The 25,915-nt window shown below is 44.1% G+C and overlaps 1 protein-coding gene across 1 annotated transcript in view; it reads right to left on the bottom strand.

Annotated features, from left to right (window-relative positions):
• The window catches only part of LOC121276210 (collagen alpha-1(XXVIII) chain-like), a 328,458-nt gene that overhangs the window by 230,400 nt on the left and 72,143 nt on the right, over positions 1 to 25,915 (bottom strand). The window contains exons 10-11 of the mRNA XM_041184378.1: positions 11,277 to 11,321; positions 6,028 to 6,081 (exon numbers count right to left, since the gene is read on the bottom strand). Coding sequence (XP_041040312.1) covers positions 6,028 to 6,081; positions 11,277 to 11,321 — 99 coding nt within the window. The remainder of the gene's footprint in view (positions 1 to 6,027; positions 6,082 to 11,276; positions 11,322 to 25,915) is intronic.

Below are 25,915 nucleotides of genomic sequence, written 5' to 3' on the forward strand. Positions count from 1 at the left end.
CGCCCTCAACGCCCCCCCCCCGCGCCTCCCCGCCCTCCCACCACCTGGTTCTGCCTCCATCTTACCCCTTCCCATTGGTCATGCCTCCTGTGTCCAACCTTGGCACAGCTTATACTATCAGCACCCAATGTGTAGCAGTGAAAGTTTAAAAGGAAGACAAAAGCAGCATCTATTGACCTCAAGTCATGGATGAAGTGAAGGTTGCTAGGTGTGTGCCACTTATATACAGTTATAAAGCAGAACATGCTAATTACCCGCTGGCAGGGAACTTAATTTGGAGGGAGCACATGATTCTGGTGAGATGGTCCTTTAATGAGCATTCATGAGATGCTAATGAATGCAAATAGGGTTCCCAACATTGCTTGTCGGGAAACTCAACCTGCCTTTAACCCACCTAGAAATTCTGGAGAACAAAATTCCAAACTATTTTCCTACCGTCGGGAAACTGATTTTTTGACTCAAGCCAAATTATGTGGCCCTGCCCGTCACAATTCCCGATGCAGCAGCAAAAGATTCCACCCATTAACCTCAGTTTCCTTCTTCACAGATGCTGCCTGACCTTCTGAGTATTTGAAACATTTTGTGTTTTTTCCCCCCAAATTTCCAGTATTTGCAGTATTTGCTTTTTTATTCATATTTTAGAGATAAACATAATAGACTTGCTAAAACAAAGAATCTTTCTTTTCTGTTAGCTATGTCCCATCTGTTTATGATATCTACATTATGTCTGGGAATCAGGGCAATTATTAATTATTAACTTTCTTATTCTCTAGCAATGCAACAATACTGCTATCTGAAGCTAAAGATACCACACCGTGGTTTGAAGCATTACATGGGCGTACTGTCATGTTTGCTTTCTTCTGCACTGTAACACCTGAAAAATTTATTTTGCATGGCTTTATATTTAATTGACGTAACCTGTTCAATCTGCACTTATGTTTTTAAGAGAACAGCACATTCCAGAGGTATTGTTGGATCTTCAGTATGAAGGAGTAATCATGTTACATGTTGTAGAGCCCGTCAACCAGTTGCTCAAGAAATAATCTGATGCTTGTGGAGACAATTGTCCATCTCTGTAAGATCTTTCTTATAGAAGCAGAGGGTAGCATTTTAACATTTAGAACTGCTCGCAGCAGGGGAAGCTGCCAGTGGATCATGCATTCAAAAGTTAGCAGCGTTGGCTTTGTCGTGCAATCTGAGAGTCCCTGGAACTGTGGGAATACAGCCAGATTCCCACAGGTTGATCTGAGGACCCTCTCATTCTGACTGGCCTCATAGTAACAAAGTGGACATAAGTGGTAGCACCTGGTAAACAGGGAATCAACCACCTGGGAGATCCATCTGTGAACAGCAATTAAAATCCTGCATATCCCTGGAAAGATTCAGAGGTGAAGAAATTCAGTGCTGTGGTGACCTTGATGACGTGCCCTCACCTGGCCTCCTTGGAAGGAGGTCTTATTTCAGGAGGCTACAGATATCAGTAACAATCTGCCAAGTCTGCACCTCCTGAAGCATCATTACACAGTCATGTCAAGAAAGCCGACTATAGCTAACTGAGCTAAATGACTCCCCCAATGCACATGTCTCTGCTTAAAATTTAACAGATTTATTACATAATGTCTATACAATTTAAAGGATTAAATCTATTCCCTCCAAAGGATAAATTCTCAATCTGCAATTTGACCAAATTAGCATTCTGCTTCTGTATGAATTGTCCACTACACACATTCTAAGCACCTGCTAGTGAAACTCTGAGCTCTATTGCTAACACCACCAAAATTCCCATGTATTCCTTTGTCATTTCCAAGTTTGACTGCACAAGTACCTCCTCTGCTGGCCTGCTGGATTCCAGTATGCCAAAACTGCAACTCATTCAAAACTCCTCTCTATACTTTCACAGGAATTAAAGAGGAAAGAGAGCTTAGCCAGTTGCAAAATAAATTCATGCTGTCTCAATTTAGCATCTGAAGCATATGCATAAATATTGCAGCAAAATAAGTAGATAAATTCAGGTAAGGCTATACTGGTCAGGACTTTGATCTCCATGGCTAAAAGAGCGATGTTAGTCATTCATCACACTTGCACTATACTGCACAAAGCCCTGTTCCTCTATCATCCCTCCTTTGGTCAATCTCTTCTGCTCCATTCCCCCAATGTGTTAGGTCAAATCTCTTGATCTCACCTATTGCTTCCCAGTACCCTCCCCCTACCGACACCCCCACCACCATTGACTCATGCCTACCTATTTCTGCCACCTCCTTCATCTCTATATGCCAGCATGGGCCTTTTTTTAATTACTACCTTCCTTTGCATCTGTCCACCCTCCTCCATCCTCTGGCCAGAGAACTTTCAGCTGCCTTGGCCACATGTTCCAAATGTTCTTTGTAAACCTAAATGTTCTTGCCACCTCTCTCTCACCACACCACCATCCACCCCCCACCCCACCTCAACCACCACCCCCCATCAAACACCTCCGCCAAAGTGTATCCAGTCAGCTTCCCTAACTCTTCTCCCTTCACTGAAGTGCTTCAGGAAACACTTTGAAATGTTTCATCGCATTAATGTTGTATCCGTAATGTAAGCTGTTGTTATTCTTGAGAGGCAAAAAACGCCACAAAATTAATATGGAAGAAGAAAACTTGTTTCAATAAACAATGGAAAGATGAAGAAAATTAGCAATGCTTGCATCCACAAAAACTTAAAAGCTGACTTCCTCACAGATCTAGCAGTTCAAGACAATTTCTGCTGCAGTATTAGGCCATACAGAGCAGAATATCACAGGTTTGAATCTTGGTCTGTATTGAGTTTATTAGGGCAACTGTTGGATTATCACAATTGACCTCAGTGTCCCAGGTTAAAAATTAAAAAAGTATGAGCCATGATTCCCACTCCAAGTAGTTATCCAATGACCCTGTGAACATTGCCTAAGATTCAGATTAAATTCTATTGTTATGCCTTTATGGTCAAATAATCTGCCAACAATTGTTGTCAGTGCTCATGCATGAAATGTGGTACCCACATTAGCGTGCTTCAAAACCTGCTTTGTGGTAAAGCCTGTTTTATGAATCCCTTTGGGCCATTTCAATATGGCTATTCAAGAATTTTTTTTCTTGCATCTGAAGCAAATGACATTGTCCATTTGTATATCAACATAAAATCTCAGCATATTGCTGAATGTCAACCATTGAGGCATTAAAATATTTGACATAAGCTCATAAATGTCTGGATGTTATACAGTTGAATACACTGTTCTTTTACACAATAAAATTCCTATCATTTTAGTTCCCACAGAAAATCAAAAAAATCTAATCAATTCATTCAGTCACTCCATCACGTCAAACAGAAATATATTTTATATAACATGGTTTTGGCAAGACAATCTGCCTTGATCCTATAAATGCAATTTCTGTAAAATAATATTACTATTGTTTCAATTTCTTCCCCCCAAATCCCATTCTCCCATGCCCCTATCCCTACTAGAGGAAGAAAAATTCAATTTACTTAATTGGTAGCCTTATCATGTGAAGTGCAAGTGTTTTTGGAAAATGAATTTTGGGCTTTATTTTGAAGAATAAAGTGGTAAAGTTTGCACAGCTGCCTCAGACAGCGATTTACAGAAATCTCCCAAGATCTGACATCTGGGGCTGGCAATTAAAATCACTTTTATCTTATTGAATTAATTTGCTTAGAGTCTGCCTCAATTCCTAGTTAAACAAGAGTCCATGAGATTGGTGCCATTACATGCTTCTGAGCTGAAAGTATATCTTAAGGCAGCACAGAAAAGTCATCCATCTCAGAGAATGTTTTAATATAGTACTTGCACTGTGTTCACCTAGCAATGCAAAGATCATAAAAATTGCAGGTTACCACTCTGGCACTGGGATTTTGCCTGCCGGTGCCCTCCAGCATTGCCCCCACTGCATTTTGTGGGGTCATTGTGAAGGCAGCTAATTTTCATTGGTTGGGCAGGCTCACTTGCCACTTCATCAAATCTACCCGCCCTTGCTGCTTGGCGAATCTGGACCCTAGCCAATCACACTCCCGCTAGAGCTTTGGTAGGAGCACATCAGAAGGACTGCACAATTTTAGCCTTAACGTTTTTGCAGATGGTCAAGTAAATTGATTTCAGAAAATTATGTTGAAAATGCATTTTTTGTACTAAAGTTGTTTCTTATGGTGGTTTGGGTGACACAATGGCCATTTTAAGTGGGCGGGCCAATTAAGGCCCACCTAGTGTGATGTCCTCCGGGAAGCGCTATGCGCACAAAAGAGCGCACATCTCCCTGAGGCTAGGTGCTGCCTCAGGGAGATCACTGAAAGTTTTTGAAACTTTAAAAGTAGAAAAATAAAAAAGTCATTAACATGTCCCACTCATGTGTCAATGTCACAGAGATAGGACATGTTAATAAATTTCACAAAAACTTTAATAAACTTTTTTAAAACCTACATTAAACCTCATCCCGCCGGTGGATGAGGTTTCATGTTTTTTCAGAAGCCTGCCGGGGCTCCTGGCCTGCCCATCAACCTTAAGTTTGGACAGGAAGGTCCTTTAATTGTTTTAATTATCCTGTCAATGGCCTCAATTGGCCATTGACAGGTTGGCGGGCAGACAGCTGATTTTGCTGTGCCCCCGCCTTCCTGAAAATTTAAGTGGGACGGGATGACGTCGAGGGTTCCCACTGACATCATCCCATGTCATTTTCACGTCGGTGAGCGGGCCCCGCCCCCAACTCGCCAACGGAAAAATTCAGCCCTAAGAATATTCCTACAATTTTAATTATGATAACATGTAACATCAGTTCAAACAACATCAATGCATATATTTAAATACTGCTCCAGTAAGTCCCAAAAATGCCATTTCAGCTATCATGTCTCTTCTGGTTTGTGCCAGTCATAAAGTAGTACTAGCCAAATGGTAAATTTAAGAAACAGAATCACATTCACAATGAACCACAAACATCACATTTGTACTCCTATTAAATTAAGATCTTCACTGGCATATTTTGACTGAGCCTGTTATAATGCCATTATAATTTTGATCCAGACCAACAATGCAAAATGAGCTCAAAGTGAATCAACAGCCAATTTTTCACAGCACTGACATTGGGGCAGAATTTTCCCCCCATCGGGGGGGAGTTGAAGAGCGGGCGTGCTGCCATTTTACGTGGGCGGGCCAATTAAGGCCCATCCAGCATGATGTCCGCATGGAAGTGCCATGCACTTCCTGTATGGGCGGGGGGATGGATTCCCTGAGCCGAGAGTGCGCTCTTTCACACGTGTGCACGAAAGAGGGTACTCATCTCCCTGAGGCTAAGTGGCTGCCTTAGGGAGATCGGCTACACATTAAAAATTCAGAAAAATAGAAAAAGAAATTCCCTGACATATCCCCTCATGTGACACTGTCACATGAGTTGGGACATGTCCATAACTTTTAAATACACTTTAAATAAATTTTTTAAAACATATAAGAAACCTCATCTCGCCTGTGGATGAGGTTTCATGCTTTTTCTGAAGCCCACCAAGGCTCCCGGCCTGCCCACCAACCTTAAGGTTGGACGGGCAGGTCCATTAATTAGTTTAATGACTCTGTCAATGGCCTCAATTGGCCATTGACAGGGTGGCGGGCGCACAGCTGATTTGGCTGAGCCCCCACCTACCTGAAAATTTAAGTGGGGCGCGGTGTTGCTGGGAGTTCCGCCCGATGTCATCCCACATCAGCCCCCCACCCCGCTCGCTGACCGGAAAATCCAAGTTCACAGAATAGTTAAAACTCCTTTTGGAGACTTGTTTCACAGTTTCACTGTCACTATTATTTATTTTGAAATCTTGATAATATTTTCCAAGTCATTGGAAAATAGAAACTGGCTTGATGAAAGATCCTCTGCTGATTCACTATGAGCCCTTTACACGCTCCTGACATAGACCAATTTCACACTTTTTTTATATATGTTTTAATAGAGGCAAAAATAAATGCTTCATAAGGAGAAAATCTCAATCAGCCAACTCACAGGCAATGGAATGCCCTACCTTTGGGCCTTGGACTCCATCAGGGCCTTGCTCACCAGTCAATCCAGGTGGCCCCTGTTGAAAAACAACAATTAAAACATAATTTAATTTTTTTCTTAATCTCAAAGCAATAATAAGGGAAATTTATTTGTCTTTTGGTCTAGTATTTGATCATTGTCTTAATCTGCTCACAATTACATGGGGCTGATATTGGTAGCCCACCCCACAACACCTCCACCTCCACACTCCCGGAAGCAATGTTGTCATGGAGCTGACACACTCCACACTGGCCCACCCCAAAGCCATAATGCACTGTGGGCGGGCTAAACAATGGCCGAGTGGGACTTGCCCTGGCTGATTGCTCCTTCAGTCCCAGCAGTTCAAAGAGCACTTAGTGTTCACTGCCAGGACTGCAAGAGGAGGAGGAAGAAGGCCCATGGCCCCCCAGAAACAGTTAAGTCCGGGGCCTTGGCCAGGGAGGGTTTGGGCAGGTCAGGGAGTGGGGGCAGGGATGGGTTTAAGGCTGTAAGCTGGTAGGGACAAAGGGTGGGCTTCTGTCTTAGTGCAAAGGGCAGTCCCTTAAGACAGGACTCCCTCTGCTTTCTTGCCCTTTAAAGAGATTAGTTTTTAAAATTGGGCTGCCCACTCCTGTCCGACTGCCCATGCCAAACGTTTTATGGCATGAGCAGCACATTATCAGGATTAATTGGCATGGTAGCAAGACTAATTGACCCTTGATTATCTATTTAAATATTCTGATTGGGCAAATGCAGCCCATGGATTCATTTTTATTACTTTTGTAATCCTTCCATTCAAGTAAGATGATGGTCATGCAGCAAATCCATTGCCAATGGAACAGTTCCCACATATGGACTTTTTTTGATGGCTAATGAGACCATTCCATGGATGGTAGGTACTGCCACACTTGCTGCATATGAAGCAATTATCAGACATTGTCGTGGGGTGCTGTTTTTGGCTTTGGTGCCTGCTGTTAAGCAGCTGTAACCACTGATCCTCATGGCGGCATACACTGGCCCACAGGTAATGTGACTACTTCCCACTGTTGTTAGCTAGTGTCTCCCTGTTGTCATCGCTTAGGACCTACATCTCATGGTTGCACACATCCTTAAAACGGAGCTCTGAGCATCCTATAGGTCTTCAGATTCTGGCTTTCTTTTATTCATTGACGGGAAGTCAGCGTCACTGACTGGGCCAGCATTTATTGCCCATCCCTAATTGCCCTTGAGAAGGTGATGGTGAGCTGCCTTCTTGAACCGCTGCAGTTCCTGGGGTGTAGGTACACCCACAGTGCTGATAGGGAGGGAGTTCCAGGATTTTGACCCAACAACAGTGAAGGAACAGCAATATATTCCAAGACAAGATAGTGAGTGGCTCGAAGGGGAACACCAGGTGATGGTGTTCCCATGTATCTGCTACCCTTGTCCTAGGTGGCAGCAATCATGGATTTGAAAAGAGCTGCCGAAGAAGCCTTGGTGAGCTTCTGCACTGCATCTTGCTGCCACTGTGAGCCGGTGGTGAAGGGAGTGAATGTTTGTGGATGGGGTGCTAATCAAGCAGGCTGCTTTGTCCTGGATGATGACAAGCTTCTTGAGTGTGGTTGGAGCTGCACTCATCCAGGCAAGTGGGGAGTATTCCATCACAGTCCTCACTTGTGCCTTGTAGGTGGTTGACAGGCTTTGGGGAGTTAGGAGGTGAGTTAATCACCACAGGAATCCTAGCCTTTAACCTGCCATTGTAGCCACAGTATTTATATGTCTAGTCCAGTTCAGTTTCTGGTCAATGATAACCCCCAGAATGTTGATAGTGGGGGATTCAGCGATGGCAATGCCATTGAATGTCATACGGCGATGATTTGATTCTCTCTTGTTGGAAATGCTCATTGCCTGCCACTTGTGTGGCACGAATGTTACTTGCCACTTGTCAGCTTAAGCCTGGATATTGTCTAGGTCTTGCTACATTTAGACATGGACTGCTTCAGTATCTGAAGAGTCGCGAATGGTGCTGAACATTGTGCAATCATCAGTGAACATCCCCACTTCTGACCTTATGATGAAAGGAAGGCCATTGATGAAGCAGTTGATGATAGTTGGGCTGAGGACACTACCCTGAGGAACTCCTGCAGTAATGTCCTGGAACTGAGATGATTGACCTCCAACAACTACAACCATCTTCCTTTGTGTTAGACATGACTCCAACCAGCAGAGCGTTTTCCCCCTGATTCCTATTGGCTCCAGTTTTGCTAGGGCTCCTTGATGCCTCATACTACAATGTTAGCAGTCTGAGAGATAATCCCATTTAACGGTGATACTCATATCCATCTTCTTCATCAATGGACTCAGTATGATTTGATTGAAAAATAAACTTTACTTATGCATGTCCTGTCACAAGAAATGAAGGCCTATTTAGAATCATAGATCGGTTACAGCATAGAAGGGGGCCATTCAGCATGTTGTGTCTATGCTGGCTCTCTGCAAGAGTAATTCACCTTATGCCACCTTCCACCTACCCCCTGTAGTCCTGCAACTTTTTTTTCATTTTCAGATAATGATCCAATTCCCTTTTGTATGCCATGATTGAATTGGCTACCACCGCACTCTCAGGCTACTGCATTCCAGATCCTATCCATTTGCTGTGTAAAAATAAACTATGCCCAAGAATATCACATTCCACCATGGTTCAAACTTGTAATAACTTTGTCTCCATATAATCAAATCCTAGGCGTAAAATATTGAATCCATGGCATTTGCATTTAGGCTGTAGTTTTGTGGTGTTGAGATCTTTAAAATAAGTTTCATTATCTAAGCAATTTAAAAGAATTGAGGAATATTCTAGATTCATTTATTTTATTGGCAACCCCATTTCAATCTGCACCCAATATTTAGGTAAAGTGGAATGTTTGGGTCTATTTGTGCTAATAATAAAGTTGAGCTGCTTGTATTAAGCATCATCATCCAATTCCTTCTAGTTGCAGTCTTCAGAGGAACTGCACCTAGACACTAAAAACACAAAGATGCACTTAAAGATTTCCTGCCAAATGTGCTCTAGGCACAGCATGCACTCCCATTTCACTTTGTTTTATATTCAGGAGGAAAATGATCACTTGAGTCTGAATGTTAATTATCAAGGTTTTCTATAGTCCTTCTGCCATTGCCTCAGGGACTTAGTTTAATAGCAAAGTAAAACAAGCATTGCAGTCACCACACTAATCCCAGGACACAAAGTCAGCTACTGAAAAAGAATAATGTACATGTAGGTTTTCATTCATTACTATTTAACTCAAAGATGCCATTCCATTCTGAAAGGATTAATAATAAACCCAATTTCACATTCCATAAATGCAGATTTGGGATACTGCTCACAACGAATGTTCAAAATTGCAAGCTCAGCATATCTTGTAATTTCTATTCCAAGCCAATAACATATCTGATGATAATTATACTTAACACTGGGCTTTATAATTTTCAAGCCCAAGAGCAACTAAGATTTACTGACATTTCAATCAAGTATCCTCCACAATTTTCATTGTTAGAAACCATATTACATTAAACCCCATTCCATTACATTCAATACTCATTCAAATCATGCACTCTCAATCCTATGTCAATTCGTCATTTCAAATATTATCTGACAAATTCTCCATTAACATTTACAAATTCTTTCTGTCCTCTTTCCTTTCACTTATGTTGCTACTCTCCTTTGCTAGACCCTACATAATGGCCAATTTCCCTTTCACTGTGTGTCAGTCAAGTACCAGAGGTTTGTTGCACTAGCAAGGGAAGTGACCCATTCAGCCTTCCTGGTCCAGGCTATTTACAACAAGTTCAAGGAGCCTTCTAGCACTGATCCACCACATAGAAAGATTTGCATTGGGATGGAAACAGTTACACTCCTGGTCATTGGCATCAGAATCTTCTGGTTGATGCTGGAAAGATAAGATTGTCCTAGGGAAGGTGGTGTAGTGAGAAGCGGGGTGTTGGGACAGGGGAGAATTTGTTACATTCTGTCTTTTTGATCTCCAAGTATAAATCTGCAGTTTTTTTAGGATGGCTTTCATGGAAGTGTGGTGAGGAAAGCCAGAAACGTTTCCACCGATTGTAATGGCGCCCTAATACCAAGCCACTAATTGCACTAGTTGTTGCAATGCATTCCACTCCTGTTAATAGTGAAAACATCAAAGTCACTAACAACGAGCTTGGGCTCGACCTGAAGAACAGTGGGTTGTAACTTGGTAGAGCTGTCTGGCTGGCAGAGTAATGTTGGGAGGAAGAGTCAGGATATAACCCCATGCACCTCAGTTCATTGCAGATTGGAAACCCGTTCCTTCCTTGTTTAATTGCCTGACATAACTTTTGAAGCATCAATTAATATTTGTGCTGATGCAGATCTGGACCCCAGAAGAAGGGATGTTGACTGTTGTATCAAACTCATTTCTTGTTTCGGTAAGTATTGCTTTTGTATTCTTCCTCTTCGGGAAAAGCATTGAAGAAGGAACTTGTGGTTAACAAACAATTTATTCAGCAAATGTCAAATTGCAGAAAAGCCCAGACTCCAACTGAACAATAGGCTTTTAACAACTGTCCAAACTATGATACATAAGTCAAACTATCCTGGATTCATTAATGGAGAACTGATAGGAAGCCAGAGGAAATCACAGATTGAAGAGTCACATAAATATTTCTCTCTTCTGTTAACTTTCTTATCCAGGGTATACCAGCAATAAGATGCACTGCAGCACCTCACCAAGGTTCAACAGCACCGCCCAAAACCGCAACTTCTACCACCTAGAACGACAAGGGCAGCAGGCACTTGGGAACACCAACACATTCAAGTTACCCTCCAAGCCCATCCTGACTTAGTCAGACACTCATAGAGTCATAGAGTTATACAGCACAGAAACAGACCCTTCGGCCCATCGTGGAACTATAATCGCTCAAACTCCAATTTTCGACCTTCATCAAATGTTCGTAGTCCAGCCTTTTCATTCTCTCTTTCCAGATCTGCAGAGAGGGCCAGTGCTATATCTTACCAACACAGTACTGATACTCTCAATAAGGTGTTTGGGTTGGATCCCAATGTCTAAAATCCTTGTTATTACTTTCAGCAAATTAAATAAGAAAAAAACACAAAAGTATATTTTAAAAATAGGTATGAAACTATTTTTCTAACCATTATGGTGCTTGACACATTCTAATACAGTTGGTTTATAGTTTGATTATTTGGTTGAAAACTGAAGATTGATGTTCACTTACCGGTGTTCCTCTTTTCCCACTTGGACCTGGCGGCCCTTCAGGACCCTAGAAAAATATTGATAACGAAAGTAAGTTTTTTAACCAAGTGCCAAATATTTTAAGTGAAGGTTGATGGACTCATAATGAAATATTCGGTTTCAATACAAAATTATTTTAAATTACTGAAACCTCAGTTGATGATATCAGCCAGCAATAGTTGAAGCAAAAATGAAATGATATTTTCTAATGTTGTTTCATCGAAGAAAATCATTTTATTCTCATAAAGGCTGAAGTAGATTACATTCATTGACGTTTGCTTGTTATTTGCTATATTAAACAATGTGTGATTTTTAGCAATGTGGAACTCAATAACCTCCAGGTTTCAATATTCTTCTAGCCGATCTCTGACCCTTCACTTTCCATCAATTTTAACTTGTCCAAAACTCTGCTGTCCTATTCCACAAAATTTCCTGGTTACCGATTACACTATCCTTACCAATCTACACTGGTTTCCCATTCCTCAACATCTCAGATTTAAAATTGTGCCCCAGCCAGAAGACAGGAAGAAAATATATATATCTCTCTACTCCAGCTTGGCTACTTTATAAAATTATTTTTTCAAAATGGACTATTGCTGGGCTGATAAAAATGGCGGCAGCTGATCAAATGCTGGTTTCTGGAAGATTCTAAGCTGTTCCAATGGACACAGGCTACCTCATCATCCTAGAACTTGTCTTGTATTGTATAAACATTCTAGCCAAGTGAATGTAAAGGATTTCTAGACTCCACCAGCCAGCTATGCATAAAGGTAAAGCTATTTGTAACTCCTGATCTCCAATGTTGTGCTAATGACCTCACCGTTACCTGCTCCAAAACACAATGGGTTTCAACCAGGTGCTTCATTAGCTAAATAGCTTGCCCTGAAGCAAATATAAATAAATAGATTCCCCGTCACATGACTGTGACTTGAGCTGTTTGAATTCCTTTCATTATACAGCTTTTGAATTTTAACTTCAGTCCCTGTTTGACCTCAGAAAAGGAGCAAGACTCCAGGCAAGCAGACTATCACTATCAACCATTTTATCTAACAGGTAGCAGCAGAAAGAGCTCTGACCAGGTGAGGTGCCTGGCCCTCATCTACGCTGTGAACACTGGAATATTGGAACTTCTGTATTTGTACCTTGGTCAAGAAAACAAGAAATTGTAATATTTTTCTTCTGGTAATAACCCTGGCATATTGTCCTATGTACTGGAAGTCAGGCTGTAATTGGATTAAGGGCTAGAGTGACAAGAAAAGTCTAAAGCCAACAGTAAGAAGTTTTGATATGTTAATAAACCAAGAGGAACTTTAATCAGAGTTTTACATAAAGCAACAACAGGAGTGTTTTTGAATTGAGTTGTTGAAATTCAAGGGGGTGGGGGGATAGATATATGCAGGTTGTAAAAGGTTTAAGTAAGGTAAAGATAGGGTAAATTTGTTTTTACAAGTCGAAGAGCTAAAGTAAAGAACAGCCTAACCAAGTCTGGGAATAAAGCATTTCTAAAGAGACTTGTTGAAACAATAGAAAGATCAAAGGGAAGGAATGCATGTAAGGAAATACTGAAGCCTGTGTGAGGGGGTAGCTAGTCAGATCTCCCAGAAGACAGGGGGGCTGCTGGTCAGAACTTCCAGAAGACAGTGTGAACAAGGCCAAATTGATAGAACCAGTTGCTGCCAGCCTCAAAAGGACACCCCAAGGAAAAAGCACTGTTTGGTAAAAATTGCTGGACTTCTATAGATTCTAAAATCTATAAAATTGATGAGGGGGAGCCAGTGGATGTGGTTTATTTGGACTTTCAGAAGGCTTTCGACAAAGTCCCTCATAAGAGATTGGCGTGTAAAATTAAAGTGCATGGGATTGGGGGTAGTGTATTGAGATGAATAGAAAACTGTTTGGCAGACAGGAAGCAAAGAGTAGGAATAAACGGGTCTTTTTCCAAATGGCAGACAGTGACTTGTGGGGTACCGCAGGGATCGGTGCTGGGACCCCAGTTATTCACAATATACGTTAATGATTTAGATGAGGGAATTAAATGTAATATCTCCAAATTTACAGATGACACAAAGCTGGGTGGAGGGTGAGCTGTGAGGAAGGTGCAGAGATGCTTCAGTGTGATTTGGACAAGCTGAGTGAGTGGGCAAATACATGGCAGATGCAGTATAATGTGGATAAATGTTAAGTTATCCACTTTGTTAGCAAAAACAGGAAGGCAGATTATTATCTGAATGGCTATAAATTGAGAGAGGGGAATGTGCAACGAGGCCTGGGTGTCCTCATACATCAGTCGCTGAAGGTAAGCATGCAGATGCAGCAGGTGGTAAAGAAGGCAAATGTTATGCTAGCCTTCATAGCCAGAGAGTTCAAGTCCAGGAACAGGGATGTATTGCTGCAAATTTACAGAACCTTGGTGAGACCACACCTGGAATATTGTGTGCAGTTTTGATCTCCTTCTCTGAGAAGGATGTTCTTGCTATAGTGGGAGTGAAGTGAAGGTTTACCTGACTGATTCCTGGGATGGCGGGACTGACATACGAGGAGAGATTGAGTTGATTAGGATCATATTCGCTGGAGTTCAGAAGAATGAGGGGGATCTCATAGAAACCTATAAAATTCTAACAGGACTAGACAGGGTAGATGCAGGAAGGATGTTCCCGATGGTGGGGGAGTCCAGCATCAGGGGCCACAGTCTGAGCATACGGGTAGACCATTTAGGACTGAGATGAGGAGAAATTTCTTCACCCAGAGAGTGGTGAGCCTGTGAAATTCATTACCACAGAAAGTAGTTGAGGCCAAAACATTGTCTGTTTTCAAGAAGTTAGATATAGCTCTTGGGGCGAAAGGGATCAAAGCATATGGGGCGAAAGCGGGAGCAGACTATTGAGTTGGATGATCAGCCAGGATCATAATGAATGGCGGAGCAGGCTCAAAGGACTGAATGGCCTACTTCTGCTTCTAGTTTCTATGTTTCTATAAGGATAGTTGCTGAACAGAAAAGGGGAAGATTAGCTCTGAAGGTAAAGTTAAGATTTGTGGAACTGTTTTAAACTACTGTTTACTGTATGAAGCCATTCATGTGTTTAAGTGTAATTGCATTTCATTTGCTTTGCTTTATTCTTTTAATAAATGTTTACTTTACTATAAAATTATCATAAGTAGAAAACATTTCCTGTTTTCAGAACTGTTCCTCATGCTATACAAATTGCAAAAATCATTTTGGAAGCTGTTTCAACTTTCTCTCTGGGATTTGAGCAGTTCAGCATTTATCATAACACCTTCAAGACTAATTCATCTGTACCTGAAGGTGTCAGGTGATGAAGGTTGACAAAGGATCAAATACATTTAAAGTTTCACGGCTGCATCTCTATGATATGACCCTGATCACAGAGCACACGTGAGCTGCTCCCAGCCGGAGAGCAGTCAGACATTCACTGAGGCAATGTGGAAATATATGGCATGCCATCACTGCATGTCGTCATCATTCTCTTGGAATCCAATGACTATTAAGGCCTTCGCTGTGACTCGATGAAATGAGCCTGAGCACTGAGGGTATGTGCACAGCCATCAGCCACACAGGAGTCAAAGGTTCACAGATGTGAGGTGAGGATGTCAGGATTGACCTCACTGCATCTCATCATCATCCTCAATGTATCTTGCGGCTATGAGGGCCTCCTAAGTGCATCTGCCTCATCTGGCTAGTCCGGTGGCCTCATTGCCAGCATCCTCACCCTCAAGGACCTCATCATAGTCATCTCCTTTGACATCCTCCTCATTGGAGGATATGTCCAACTCCTCCTCAGCCAGATCCTCCCCTTGGTTGCAGCGCCAGGTTATGGAGCATGCAGCAAGCGACGATGATGCACAACACCCTCTGGGGGTTGTATCGCAGTGCTCCACCAGACCTGTCGAGGCACCAGAACCTCATTTTGAAAATGCCTATTGTTTGCTCCACCAAAGTCTGAGGCATGAGCCTCATTTTACCTTTGCTTTGCTGCAGTCTGAGGCCACCAGACAGGCTTCATCAGCCACGTCCTCTATAGGTAGCCCTTGTCCCCGAGCATCCAACCTCTCTGGACCCTGGAAGATGTCAGGGATCTGAGCATGTAGGAGCCGTGGATGCCCCCTGGGAATTGTGCACAGACCTGTAGGATGCATTTGTGGTGGTCGCAGATCAGCTGAACATTCAACGAGTAGAAGCCCTTGCGTTTGACACAGTTGACTGCTTGTTGCCACGGAAATCTAAGCACCACTTGAGTGCAGTTGTGGAAAACATGAGATCTTCATAAATCCCAGTGCTCTTGCTTCTTGGCTTGCCTGATCCCGGGCGAAATGCACAAAGCTTTGTTCCTTTGCAAAGGTGGTATCTGTAACCTCTTGGCTACACTTGTGCGTGGAGATTTGTGAGATCCTGCACAGGTCACCTGTGGAGCCCTGGAAGGAGCCACTTCCATAAAAATTGAGTGCCACAGTCACTTACACGGCCACAGGCAGTGGATGCCCCATGGCACCAAATCCTGCAGCAGGTGGCATATGTGACCAACCAGTTCCTTAGACATGCGCAGTCTGCACGAATGACAAGAGCTGTCTTTAAGCCCCGGAACTGGCGAGGCACCTATGAGTTATGGCTCACTGTAGATCTTCAACTGTGTGCACAGCAGGCCCTGTCATCCCTTCATCTTGAGGGGGGGTGTTCCTTCTTTTGCCTAGCCAGGCGCCTTTGCGGCTCTCTTCATCTTCTTCTTTACTCCCTGTAAGCCATGAGACACACTGATAGATCACCAGTCTTCATGACTCTGATGTTCTCCTCCTGCAGGATCAAAGAGAGAGGCGCATGGGTTAGCATAGCTTTACCCTCTTGGTTATGCCTGAAGGCCTCTCCAAGCATGCCAGAGAGTGCTGGCTACCATATGGATGGCCAGTGTGTAATGCGCTTATTGGCAGTACGAAACCCCACTCACCTCCACCCCACTCTACTTAACTGATTGGCGGCAGCTTCAGCCACTGGACTGCAGGCTGCTCTCAGCTCAGGCACAGCCATTCTCCTAATCCACACTGCAAGGCTGCACTGTTAGCTTGAACCATAATGGATACTGGTCCAAACCTTAATAAAGACATTGCAGGAGGCTGTGAGCACCTCCACCAGTGACTGCACCATGGCCACCTTTCGCAAGGGGATTGTACAACTCACCCAGTCGGCCTATTGTCTGCTGCCCCCAAAATGCACATTAATTTGCAGTCTGTGCACAAGGGGTGAAAACTTCTGGAGCATCTGGTGGCACTTTTATGCTTCTGTGTTGCTTGAGTTGGCAGAAAAGCTTCAGGCGCCCGACTCCAAGCATGTCAATGGAGCTACAGATGAACAGTCTCAGCTGCAGAAGAATACTCACTTTTGACGAACTTTTCCAAGTGCATGGCTGCTTCCCTCACCCCGCCACACCCCCACACTCCTTCCGGCATGAGCTTGAGTATTTCCTTCGGTCTGTGCTGCCTTGCCCCATCCCCCATCCCCCTCCCCTGGCATGACCTGCAATGGAGCCCTTGTCCCAGCACTGCACTGAAAGCCAGCTGGGAAAAAGCGACTTGAATGTGACCCCTGTGAATGCACAGGGCCTCTTCCTTGATGTCCTACAGGCGATGCCCACGAGCACTGCACTAGGCTTTGTGCACTCACCTCTGAGTTCCCCTTGAATTCAGCTTGCTGAGTACATGCTTTTTAAAGACAGTCATGAAGCATGATGTTCTGAAGTCATGCCGATGTGGGCAGTAAGTTTGATGAGGGGTTGATTCCAGCGAACAGGCCTTGTAGTTAGGTGCAAATTTATCAAAATGGTGTTCCCGACGATTGGTGGCAGGAAGTGCAGCCTGCCATTGACGGGTGGAACAGATGTTCGCAAACTGGTTTCATGACTGCGTAAAATGCCCTCTTGGCATATTGTTCTTTGGAAGGGCCCATGGTTATGCTTGGCAAAGGACCGGAGTGGTTTGCCATTGCCTTCTGCAGCTGACCAGGAAACTCTCCCAGTCTTTACCACCTGCCAACAGGCAGGTTTTACAGGCTGATAATCAACCTGTTTAGCCACATTATGAATGCACCTTCCATGGCCGTCTGGTCCTGAAGTGGGACCTCCCTCGTTGCTACCACTGCACCAGTTAAAGGCATTGCCTATGTGTAAACTGTTGCCAATACATCACTGGAATTCAACAATTACAAATGTGCAATTATAAAAACATTTTTCTCACATATCGTAGCAGCAAAAAATGTTCTTACTTATTTATTCCTCAAGAAATGTACAAACATTAGCAATGATCAATTTAATTTATATCACTTAAAATAATTTCCTCATTATATTACTGCACCAATCCCTGCTTCATTTTAAAGCTATCAGAGCATAATTTAAGTTCAACTGGAAATAGTTCCATGTGACACCCTTCTTGTAGTGTAACAACTAATTTTGAATTGATGGGGAGCTCTATCTTATTTTTCTATTATTTTGCAACTACACATCCATAAAACAGCCCCACTCTTTTCAAACCATCTGCTGCAGTAATATTGAGACAGGCAGCTTGAAACATTGTGAACATTCAGCACCAGAGGGCACCTTTTCCCTTCTTCATGAAATGAAAAGTGGGAAGCATGACATCATGGTAGCCAGCTTACGTCCTGTTATTGCACTGTAAATCCTATCTCTATAACTCCTTCAAGTGAATTAGGAGGCGGGAAAAATTAAACCTCTCTGCATTGTTTATGAGATAAAAAGCCTTTGAAACAGTTTATTGTGTATGTATAAACAATACCTTGCATTTATATAGCGCTTTTAACATAGTAAAACATTCCAAATCACTTTCCGAGGAATATAATCAAACAAAAACTCGAACTCAGCCACGTATGGTGACAGTAGGATGGGTGACTAAAAGTTTGGTCAGAAAGACGATTTCAAGGAGCTCTTAAAAGGAGCAGCAGAGAAAAGTAGAGTGAATTAGGAAGGAAATTCTAGAGCTTGGGATCTAGATGGCTGAAGGCTGCCAATTGCAGGGCAAAGAAACTGGGAGATGTTGGAGGACGTCAGAATTGGAGGAATGCATAGTTCTCTGAGGGTTGTAGGGTTGAAGTAGGGTATAGGTAAGGAAGGATTTGAACGTTAAGATTGAGAATTTTAAAATTCAAGCCTTGATGGACTGGGAGCCATTGTGAGTCAATGAGCACATGGGTGATGGGTGAACAGAAGCTAGTTAAGATACAGGCAGCAGAGCTTTGGTTTACAGGAGGCCAGCCAGCAGAACATTGGAATAGTCATGGCTAGAGAGATTAAAAGCATGAATTTGAGCAGCACTGAGACTAGGGTGAGATGTGCAAAGCTACACAGGTGGAAGTAGCTAATCTTGGATGGAGAGGATTTGGAGCTGGAAGCTCAGCTCAGGATCAAATAGGATGCTAAGATTGCAAACAGTCTGTTTTATCCTGAGACAGTGACCAGGGAGGAGAATGGAATTCACAACTGGGATTAAATTTTATCAGCTATTTGCTGATGTGCTGAAAACTGGGAAGGCTAGCAAAATGGCACTGGAAGACGTTGGGGGTGAGCCAACTGCCTTCCCAACACCATGCCAATGTGATAACGATGCGAAAGTTGGCAGACCAGCGTCTGCTGGAAGATTGGCCACCACAGGGCCACTCTGTGCCTCCATGGATATTTCACCCATGTCCGGAGGGCCACCACTGTTTGGGGAGACCATACAGTAAAGCCTGGTGGCCTCCCTGCAGGCTGCAGAGCGTTGGGGGGGAAGCCTCCGTTTTTGGGTACTCCATGGATCATAGAGGAGCCACTGGGGCCAGTCGCTGCTCCGTGGCAAAGGCGCCACCTCTGCACCACAACTCTACCCACCTCGATTTCCCGGGCCTGCCTTCCTGGCCCTGCCATCCCCAAACCAGACTTACCCCTCTTTGAGGGTGTCTGGCCATTGAGTTGTCCTGGGAGTCCTCAATATCAACTCCGGGCCCCATGAGGTCTCATGGCATCAGGTCAAACATGGGCAAATAAACCTCCTGCTGATTACCATGCGCTGCCCCATCCCCTTCAAGTGACGAATCAGTGCTCCTCCATGTTGAACACCACGTAGAGGAAGCACTGAGGGTGATAAGGATGCAGCATGTACTCTGGGTGAGAGACTTCAATGTCCATACCAAGAGTGGCTCAGATTGAGCTGGCCGAGTCCTAAAAGACAAAGCTTCCAGAGTGGGCCTGCACCAGTTGGCCTCTTCCTCACCAACCTGCCTGCTGCAGATGCATCTGTCCGTGACAGTATTGTTAGGAGTGATCACTGCACAGTCCTTGAGGAGACAAAGTCCCGGCTTCACATTAAGGATAATCTCCATCATGTTGTGTGGCATTACCACCGTGCTCAATGGGATAGATTTTGAACAGATCTAGCAACTCAAAATTGGGCATCTATGAGGCGCTGTGGGCCATCAGCAGCAGCAGAATTGTGCACAACCATAACCTGTCACCTCATGTGCTGGCATTTCCCCCTGTGGTAATCTGAGGTGCAATAAAGCTTTAAGAGACTGTAAGCAGGTTGACCACATGATTGCATTACTCAACTGCTGTGTAGCACGGGCTACAATGTTAATCGGTAGTTTAGAATAGGGTCTGGTTGGAGAAGCACACAGATGTTAGTGCTCTCTTACTTGTGTTAATAAACAGCACGTGCTTCATCTTACATTGGTCTCTGTGTCTGCAGTATCTTGTTTACCAGCTCACTCACCAGTAGATAGGCGTGCAACCATGTTCACTGAGCAAAGCGACCCGATAGAAAGAACATAACACCCCTGCTCTACCATTACCACCAAGCCAAGAGATCAAACCTGGTTCAATGAAGAGTGCAGGAGGGCATGCCAGGAGCAACACCAGGCATACTGAAAAATGAGGTGCCCAACCTGGTGAAGCTACAACACAGGACTGCTTGCGTCCCAAATCATTAGCACCAATTGATAGATCTAAGTGACTCCACAGCCAATGGATCAGATCTACACTCTGCAGTCCTGACATATCCAGTCGTGAATGGTGGTGGACAATTAAAAAGCTCACTGGAGGAGGAGGCTCCACAAATATCCCCATCCTCAATGATGGAGGAGCCCAGCACATCAGTACAAAAGATAAGGCTGAAGCATTCACAACAATCTTCAGCTAGAACTCCAAGTGATATCAAGAAACGGCTGAAGGCACTGGATACTGAAAAGGCTATGGGACCTGACAACATTCCGGCAGTAGTACTGAAGACTGGTGCTCCAGAACTTGCCACGTCCCTAGCTAAGTTGTCCCACTACAGCTACAACACTGGCATCTACCCAGTAATGTGAAAAATTGCCCAGGTATGTCCTGTACACAAAAAAACAGGACAAATCCAACCCGGTCAATTAGTGCCCCATCAGTCTACTCTCAATCATCAGTAAAGTGATGGAAGGAGTCATCAGCAGTGCTATCAAGTGGCACTTGCTTAGCAATAACCTGACAACATTACTGATGCTTAGTTCTAGCCAGGGTGACTCAGCTCCCGACCTCGTTACAGCCTTGGTTCAAACATGTCCAAAAGAGTTGAGCTCCAAAGGTGAGGTGAGAGTGACTGCCCTCGACATCAAGGCTGCATTTGACTAAATGTAGCATCAAGGAGCCCTAGCAAAACTGGAGTCAATGGGAATCAGGGGAAAACTCTCTGCTGGTTTGGGTCATACCGAGCATAAAGGAAGATATTTGTGGTTGTTGGAGGTCAGTCATCTCAGCTCCAGGTCATCACTGCAGGTGTTCATTAGGGTAGTGACCCTGGCCCAACCATCTTCAGCTGCTTTATCAATGACTTTCCTTCCATCATAAGGTCATAAGTGGGGATTTTTGCTGATGGTTGCACTGTGTTCAGCACCATCCACAACTCCTCAGATACTGAAGCAGTCCATGTCCAAATGCAACAAGACCTGGACAATATCCAGGCTTGGGCTGACAAGTGGCAAGTAACATTCATGCCACATGTGCCAGGCAGTCACCATCTCCAATAAGAGAATCTAATCATCACCCCTTGACATTCAGTGGCACTGCCATCACTGAATCTGAGGGTTACAATTGACCAGAAAGTGAACTGGACTAGCCATAGAAATACTATGGCTACAAGAGCAGGTCAGAGGCTAGGAATCCTGCAGTAAGTAATTCACCTCCTGACTCCCCAAAGCCTGTCCACCATCTACAAGGCACAAGTCAGGAGTGTGATGGAATACTCTCCACTTACCTGGATGAGTGCAGCTCCAACAACACTCAAGAAGCTTGACACCATCCAGGACAAAGCAGCCCGCTTGATTGACACCTGTTCAATAAACATTCATTCCCTCTACCACCAACACACAGTGGCAGTAGTGTGTACCATCCACAAGATGCACTGCAGCTACTCACCAAGGCACCTACGGCAGCACACTCCAAACCCACGACTGCTTCCATCTAGAAGGACAAGGGCAGCAGATACATGGGAACACCACCTCTCCAAGCCACTCACCATCCTGGCCTGTCTTGGAAAATATAGCTGCTCCTTCATCATGACTGGGTCAAAATCCTGGAATTCCCTCCCTACAGCTCTGTGGGTATACCTACACCACAGAGATTTCAGTGGTTCAAGAAGGCAGTTCACCACCAACTTCTCAAGGGCAATTAGGGATGGGCAATAAATGCTGGCCTAGCTGCTTCATCCACATCCCATAAATGAATAAATAAAAAACTCCATGCAGCTGCAGTCTCTGCAATGACCATAAGACCATAAGACATAGGAGCAAAAATTAGGCCTTTCGGCCTATCGAGTCTGGTCCGCCTTTCAATCATGGTTGATAAGTTTCTCAACCCCATTCTCCTGCCTTCTCCCCATAACCTTTGATCCCCTTACCAATCAAGAACCTATATATGTCGGTCTTAAATACACTCAATGACCTGGTCTCCACAGCCTTCTGTGGCAATGAATTCCATAAATTCACCAGTCTCTGGCTAAAGAAGTTTCTCCTCATCTCTGTTCTAAAAGGTCTTCCCTTTACTCTGAGGCTGTGCCCTCAGGTCCTAGTCTCTCCTGCTAATGGAAACATCTTCCTCACATCCACTCTATCCAAGCCTTTCAGTATTCTGTAAGTTTCAATCATATCCCCCCTCAGCCTTCTAAACTCCATCAAGTATAGACCCAGAGTCCTCAAACGTTCCTCATATGTTAAGCCTTTCATTCTTGGGATCATTCTCGTGAACCTCCTCTGGACCCTCTCCAGGGCCAGAACATCCTTCCTGAGATACGGGGCCCAAAATTGCTCACAATATTCTAAATGTGGTTTGACCAGAGCCTTATAAAGCCTCAGCAGCACATCCCTGCTTTTATATTCTAGTCCTCTCAAAATAAATGCCAACATTGCATTTGCTTTCCTAACTACTGTCTCAACCTGCAAGTTAACCTTAAGAGAATCCTGGACTAGGACTCCCAAGTCCCTTTGCACTCCAGACTTCTGAATTCTCTCCCCATTTAGAAAATAGTCTATGCCTCTATTCTTCCTACCAAAGTGCATGACCTCACACTTCCCCACGTTGTATTCCATCTGCCACTTTTTTGCCCATTCTCCTAACCTGTCCAAATTCTTCTGTAGCCTCCCCGCCTCCTTAATACTACCTGTCCCTCCACCTATCTTTGTATCATCTGCAAACTTAGCCAGGATGCCCTCAGTTCCTTCATCTAGATCATTAATGTATAAAGTGAAAAGTTGTGGTCCCAACACTGACCCCTGCGGAACTCCACTAGTCACCGGCCGCCATCCTGAAAAGGACCCCCTTATCCCCACTCTCTGCCTCCTGCCAGACAGCCAATCTCCTATCCATGCTAGCACCTTGCCTCTAACACCATGGGCTCTTATCTTACTGAGCAGCCTCCTGTACGGCACCTTGTCAAAGGCCTTCTGGAAGTCCAAGTAGATAACATCCATTGGCTCTCCTTTGTCTAACCTACTCGTTACATCATCAAATAATTCTAACAGATTTGTCAAGCATGACCTCCCCTTGATGAAACCATGCTGACTTTGCCCGATTTTACCATGCACTTCCAAGTAATCTGAAATCTCATCCTTAATGATGGACTCTAAAATCTTACCAATGATCGAGGTCAGGCTAATCAGCCTGTAATTTCCCATCTTTTGCCTCACCCCCTTCTTAAACAGGGTAGGGTTACATTAGCAATTTTCCAGTTCTCTGGGACCCTCCCTGACTCCAGTGATTCCTGAAAGATCGCCACTAATGCCTCCACTATCTCTTCAGCTATCTCCTTCAGAACTCTGGAGTGTAATCCATCTGGTCCAGGTGATTTATCCACCTTCAGACCTTTCAGTTTTCCTAGCATCTTCTCCTTGGTAAAGGCCACCATACACACGTCTGCCCCCCCCACCACCCCCCCCCCCCCCCCCCCCCAACCCCCCCGACTCTCTTGAACTTTGGGGATGTCACTCGTGTCTTCCACTGTGAAGACTGACGCAAAATACCTATTCAGTTCCTCCGCCATTTCTTTGTTCCCCACTACGACTTCTCCAGCGTCATTTTCCAGCAGCCCAATGTCCACTTTTGCCTCTCTCTTACCCTTATACATCTAAAAAAAACTCTTGCAATCTTCTTTTATATTACTGGCTAGTTTACCCTCATATTTAATCATCGCCCTCCTTATTTCTTTTTTAGTTGTCCTCTGTTGGTCTTTGTAGGCTTCCCAATCCCCTGGTTTCCCACTGCTCTTCGCCACATTGTATGCTTTCTCTTTAGCTTTTATGCTGTCCCTGACTTCCCTTGTCAGCCATGGTTGCCTCGTCCTCCCTTTAGTATGTTTCTTCTTCCTAGGAATGAATTTTTGCTGTGTCTCCCAAATTACTCCCAGAAACTCCTGCCATTGCTGTTCCACTGTCTTTCTTGCTAGGCTCATCTCCCAGTCAACTCTGGCCAGCTCCTCCCTCATGCCTCTGTAGTTGCCTTTATTCAACTGTAATACCGTTACATCTGATTCCAGCTTTTTCCTCTCAAATTGCAGGGTAAATTCTATCATATTATGGTCACTTCATCCTAAGGGTTCCTTCACCTTAAACTCCTTTATCAAATCTGCCTCATTACACATCACTAAATCTAGAATTGCCTGTTCTCTAGTGGAGTCCACCACAAGCTGCTCCAAAAAGCCATCTCGTAGACATTCCACAAATTCCTTTTCTTGGGATCCACTACCAACCTGATTTTCCCACTCTTCCTGCATATTGAAATCTCCCATGATCACTGTAACCTTGCCTTTCTTACACACCTTTTCTATCTCCTGGTGTATCTTGTGCCCCACATCCTGACCACTGTTCGGAGGCCTGTACATAACTCCCATTATGGTTTTTTTACCTTTGCGGTTCCTCAACTCTACCTACACAGATTCTACATCACCTGACCCTACATTATTTCTTGCTATCGATTTAATTTCATTTCTTACTAACAAAGCAACCCCACCCCCTCTGCCAACCTGCCTATCTTTTTGATAGGATGTAAATCCTTGGATATTTAGCTCCCAGTCCTGATCCCCTTGCAGCCATGTCTCCGTGATGCCCACCACATCATACCTGCCAATTTCAGTCTGCGCCACAAGCTCATTTACCTTATTTCGCATATTGCATGCATTCAGATACAACACCTTCAGTCCTCTATTTCCTGTCTCCTTTCTCATTGCCATCCCTTTATCTGATGTGCTTGAAGTTAGATTCCTAGCCCTTTCCAAACACTGTCCTATTTTCTATTCTGGAGAATTTAATAGCCTCTCCTGGGCTCTCCTTTCTTTTCAGTTTTTTCATAATTTTCCACGAAGTTGAATCCACCCCCCCACACGTTAACCTGCTGCTTTGTTTCCCATTAGTCATACTTCTTGGAGTTTTACCCTTCCCTCTGCCCCCCTACTTTCTAGTTTAAAGTCCTGTTGACCACCCTATTTACCCTTTTCGCTAGAACATTGGTCCCAGATCGGTTCAGGTGGAGACCGTCCCAACGGTACAGATCCCTCCTGTTCCAATTCTGATACCAGTGCCCCATGAAATGGAACCCCTCTTTCCCGCACCACTCCTTTAGCAACGTGTTTACTTCCCTTATTCTTGCGTCCCTATGCCAATTTGCACGTGGCTCAGGTAGCAATCCGGAGATTATAACCCTTGAGGACCTGTTCTTTAATTTAGTTCCTAGTTCCTGATAATCCCCAAACAGGTCCTCTTTCCTAGTCTTACCTATGTTATTTGTCCCGATGTGGACCACAACAACTGGATCCTCCCCCTCCTTCTCCAATATCCTTTCAAGCCAGCCAGAGATGTCCCTCACCCTGGCACCAGGCAGGCAACATACCATGCGGGACTCTCGATCCTGCTTACAAAGGAAGTTATCAATTCCCCTAATTATAGAATCCCCTACAACTACCACTTGTCTTTTTGCTCTCCCCTCTTGAATGGCCTCCTGTGCCATGGTGCCGTGGTCAGATGGCTCATCCTCCTTACAGCCCTCTTCCTCATCCACAAAGGGAGCAAGTACCTTGTACCTGTTGGACAAGGTCAAGAGCTGAGGCTCTGTTCCT

The sequence above is a fragment of the Carcharodon carcharias genome, chromosome 3, assembly GCF_017639515.1.
Source record: "Carcharodon carcharias isolate sCarCar2 chromosome 3, sCarCar2.pri, whole genome shotgun sequence".
NCBI lineage: Eukaryota > Metazoa > Chordata > Chondrichthyes > Lamniformes > Lamnidae > Carcharodon > Carcharodon carcharias.